Source organism: Etheostoma spectabile, chromosome 13 (genome assembly GCF_008692095.1).
Source record: "Etheostoma spectabile isolate EspeVRDwgs_2016 chromosome 13, UIUC_Espe_1.0, whole genome shotgun sequence".
NCBI classification, from domain to species: domain Eukaryota; kingdom Metazoa; phylum Chordata; class Actinopteri; order Perciformes; family Percidae; genus Etheostoma; species Etheostoma spectabile.
The window spans coordinates 25,309,137-25,313,885 of record NC_045745.1 but is presented as its reverse complement, the minus strand read 5'-3'; the positions used below and the strand labels follow the sequence as shown (position 1 = coordinate 25,313,885).

The following is a 4,749-nucleotide window of genomic DNA, read 5'->3' as shown; positions in this document are numbered from 1 at the left end:
AATGCTTACCTGTTCAGGAGGAAATAAGCCAACTCTGCGTCCTTTTGAGCTCTAAGCTGTCTCCATCTATCAAGTACATCTCCAACATTTAATTGAGTTTGTTACATGTAACTGTTATAAACTTGCCAGTTTTTTTCAGGTTGGGTAGAATCTATCTCCGTTGATCCCGTTTGTTTGTTTGCTGCTTTCATGGCTGTACCAACGTTACAGCTGTAGCGCGCTAGGTTTATATTTTTACAGGTATATCTGGCAACCCAGCTTGGATATCAAACTACGCAGTTGATAACAATACAGACCAAAACACAGACAAACATTCCATCACGGAATGAAAATTTCAAAAAGGAAAAAATACTGGCATTAGCGTTGTTGTCAAAAAAGGTACTTAAACTTAGCATGTTTCCTTCATATCTGATGACACATTGGAGTCATTTTGGGATTTATTACAGTAAATATATTACATATTGGACCTTTAAATACATTTAAACTAATAACTTATAACTAATAAACTTCTAGCCACAACCGTGAATAAGACGGACTCGAGTACCACATTGTTATTTCAAAGCAGGGGCATCTGCACAATATATTTCTGAATAATCAATAGGATGTAGAGGGAGACATCCGCTGGGCAAGAAAGGCCTATGATCAACAAATTAGCCCCTTAAACTTTGGTTTGGAGTCACGCTAAAGTCACAAATTTCCACCCACAACAATATATTCTTTTTCCTATCAATTTAAAATGCAATATGTTCAATTGTTACTGATCAGTTACATCAATTATTAGCAACTTATCAATAATGAAAATAATGCAGTTGGAGCTTTCATCCTAATGAACAGCTCCACTGTAGCATTTGTGGTCTAAAGGGCTTTTTTATTGAGCGATTAAAGAAAAAAGTATTTGAGTTGCTCTCACCTGTCTGCACCTGGCGAGGCTCCGACCGCCTCCTGCTCTTGTTACGTTGTCTATTGATTTCATCAACCCCGTCAGATTCATCAATGTGCAGCAGTGCGCTTGCTGCACCATTTCTGTTTTCACAACTCTCGCTATCCTCCGCACCTGTGAGACCGAAAGAATGTCTTTAACACAAAAATAGATACAACCAGCATCTGTAAAGCTTAAGCCAAGACACTCAGAGACGTGGTTGATGCACAGGCTTCCAGTGTTGTTTTAAAAGCAATTTAATAGACAGGGGGGGGCTGACCATAAGCAGCTGCCCAGGCCACAGGCATGAAGTCCTTGCTTAGAGACACGCTGTCATACGAGCGGTCTTGAGTTACTGGCTCTTCGCCTCCTACCACCACCTCCATATAAACCTCATCAGTCACCTTGGACCCACCTGTAGATGAGCCCAAGATGTACAAAACCAAAAAAACTAGTGACGTTTAGTTTCATGACAGCCATCCCCGCTCGTCAGATCTGAACGACTCACCATGGTTTCCTTGATTGTGATGAGAGTCTCCGACAGACATGTAAACCATCTTCTCTCTGAGTGTTTGGCCTGAAGATTCTGTTAACGCAACACTCTCTGTGTCTCCATCGCTGATGTCCACCGACTCTGCTGCAGAATTAAAACAATTTGAAAACAATTAACATTTAACTTTTTGGCAAATCTGTCAAATTCTTAGTTAACCTGTGGGAAACTGAGCCCTTTTTAACAGCATCATTTAATACTACTTTTAATACTAATACTTTAAATACTTTTTAAACTTCTAAGCCCTCCTTTTCAAACCTGAATTCAATGCTTTTTAAAACTTTTAAGAAACCCAAGAACAGAAAATACATTTGGCCAATAGTCTCCACAATTATGGTTTTTGCAAAACAAAGAAATATTTTTTTTCAAACAATGTTCTAAATCAATATGAAAGCCATTTCGGGAACAAAAAAACCCACATCTTATATTGTGTTTTGTGGCAATCACTAAGACTCAGGCTATAATTGCACTCTTCATTATTCCTAACCGAGGTTTAAGCGTAACTGCTTCTCACCCATGTCATCCTCCCCAGAATCAGCCTTGAAGATGTACACCTTTATCACTTCCTGCCCATCCTCATCCTTCTCCACTTCCTGGTCCTCCACAGCTCCCTCCACCGTTACCTCCGTTCCATCTTCAGACACCATTTTGCCAGCTTCATCCACTAGCGAAGGGGACACACAAAACATTTCATTAAAGACGTGCAAGCGTGGGGTGCCCTGGTAGCTCACCTGATCGAGCATGCATCCCATCCATGTACTAAGGATCAGCCCTAAACGCAGCGGTCCGGGTTTGATTCCTACCTGCAGCCCTTTGTTGCATGACATTTCCCCCTCTCTCCCACTTTCCTGTCGTCAGCTGTCCAATCCAATAAAGGCCAAAGAAAGCCCCAAAAATACAAGTGTGTGCAGTCTGTCAGCTATTAGCTGGTGACAGCGTTAAAAAAATAATAATGATTGTATTTATGAAGTGAAGCTCTAATATAGTTTCACCATTTCAGTATATCTATAAAATCTATTTAGTTTAACGAAGTTAAGACTATTTCCATTCTTGTCAGAATGCTCAATAAATCTTACCCAAAATAGAAGTAATTCTGGTTTATCAATACTAGAGAAAATCTAAACTTAGTTCCAAGTTTACTATTTCTGTCATCTCACCGCTCTGCATGTCCACTAGCCTAATCCTGACATATGGCCATGATATACCCATCTTTGGACTGTGAACCAAGTGCCACTTTAGGTTGTTCAAAGAAAATTTACAGTGGGGCAGTCAGCTCTGCACATTTGCTGCAATTATAGCAGAATGAAAGGAAATTGGCTGCTTGTGCTATGCATTTCAAACAATCTTCAAAGTTGGTTTGCGCAATCACATTTTTAAACTGTCTTGAATGCTTCTTGGATTTATTTACACTTAGCTTTTTTGAGATCAGATAACCATCTTTTAAATCCAACCTCAGCACGGTAGAGATGTAAACTTACAGGATATCATAAGATAATCTCCACAGCCGTCTTGGTCGTCGTCGTCCTGCTGCTCTGGGTCCAGCCCATCTTCAGGGATGTCTCCCATGGCAACACCTTCCTCCTCACCTTCAAGAGCCATCACGCAGGTTTCTACTGCAACATCTTCATCCTCATCCTCTTCCTCATCACAGTGCACATACTCTGAAACCACATCCTCAACAGCATCCTGGATGACTAGCTCGTCCGGGGCAAACCTGTGAACTGCCATGCTTTCCCCCTCGCCCTCTGACACCAACACAGTCTCTTGAAGCTCCACAACAAACTCCTGTCCGCCGGCACCACCCTCATCTGGAAGTAGCAGGATCACCCAGTTAATCAATTGTGTATGAATGTTTTAAATGCTAAGTTTAATGTTGTTACTTATTTCCTACTGACATCATGCAACAATAACATCTCGTTTTGAACAGGTTAGTTAAGTCATTTAAATATTTCAAGGTAAGCTTGCATGTTCATCAGAACTCTCCCATACCCAAAAACATTTGTGTAAATAAAAACACACATAAGCATGGCTAATTACCCGATCCGTGTAATATTATTTTAGGCTCTTCAGAATGTATTGCAAGCCTGGTGACATCCTCATCCATTGTCCTCGCACTGCATTTGTTACTGGACAGCTGAAATAAAATGATATAAAGTTTAGATATTTATTGACCAAAACGATTGGAAACAAAGCTAAAAACATTTAAGGATTGATAGGTTATTAACTATACTGTTACTCAACAAAGTAACTAAAATCTGTCTGTAACTACATCCACACATTTTATTTCATACAAGTGATTATTTTTTAGTATGATGCCCAACTAGCATACTAGATAACGCCCTGCAGGTCACCCAAAAAAAAGATTTTATTTTTCTCGAACAATCAACAGTGTTGCAAGACAAAAACAAAATCAAAACCCCTAAATGCAATCTAAAAGGCACTAAAATGTAATCTAAATGAACTAAAATAATCAGAATTTAACAACAAGCAATCCCAAAAAAATAAATTTTAAAATAAATATTTCGGTGTATTCTTCTCTGTATTGGTCATTCTTTGACTTTTTGACTTGGTTGCTTTTGTAGGTATTTCCCCAAATTTCCACACAATGTAACATAGATGGTAAAATAAGTGCAGTACAGAGTATGTAATGTATTTTGGTTCTTGGTTTTGGTTATCTAGCTTTACTTAATATACCAATACTCCATTTAATATAGAATATGTATTTAAAAACAGTCTTGAAAAGGTTGTTTTTCCTTGTGCTGTGAGCTAGAACTGTACATCTCAAGCAAATGAATCTCCACCTACACACTCAAAAACCATGCTTGTTCACGGTCATTAATGTGATTTGAAAATTACTTTCTAATGGTATGTGAATAGAATCAAGTCATGTCTTTTCCAGATTTGGCCAGGAAAAAATACATTTTATTCACACACATGTATATTCACACACAAAACAAGATAAGGCCACCTAAAAATGCACTGAAAAGTAGCTGGCCTCACAGGCAAACTGAGTACATGTTTAAAGGAAAAATATTAAATAATTGGTTAAATTACTAATAAGAAGATAAGTTTTGCAGTGTTAGCTTGTGTCTGCTGCAAAGGACACCATGTGAAACGACCGGTGGCATAATTGCCATGACTGCATCATTATTTCAATTACACAAAACTAAACAAATATGTCATTATAATTTGCAGTACATTCATCATGGGGATGAAGGTAAGGTAATGCGCGACAAAATATCTCCTGTCTCACACTCACACACACACACACACACACACA

At 38.7% G+C, this 4,749-nt stretch overlaps 1 protein-coding gene across 2 annotated transcripts in view; it reads right to left on the bottom strand.

Annotated features, from left to right (window-relative positions):
- Positions 1 to 4,749, bottom strand: part of LOC116700802 (zinc finger Y-chromosomal protein 1) — a 9,785-nt gene that overhangs the window by 3,693 nt on the left and 1,343 nt on the right. Inside the window, exons 2-7 of one of the 2 annotated variants that reach the window (XM_032534273.1) lie at positions 3,507 to 3,603; positions 2,948 to 3,277; positions 1,984 to 2,133; positions 1,428 to 1,556; positions 1,200 to 1,334; positions 911 to 1,054 (exon numbers count right to left, since the gene is read on the bottom strand). In XM_032534273.1, coding sequence (XP_032390164.1) covers positions 911 to 1,054; positions 1,200 to 1,334; positions 1,428 to 1,556; positions 1,984 to 2,133; positions 2,948 to 3,277; positions 3,507 to 3,573 — 955 coding nt within the window. In that variant the 5' untranslated portion in view covers positions 3,574 to 3,603. The remainder of the gene's footprint in view (positions 1 to 910; positions 1,055 to 1,199; positions 1,335 to 1,427; positions 1,557 to 1,983; positions 2,134 to 2,947; positions 3,278 to 3,506; positions 3,604 to 4,749) is intronic. The other variant, XM_032534274.1, reaches the window with a different exon arrangement.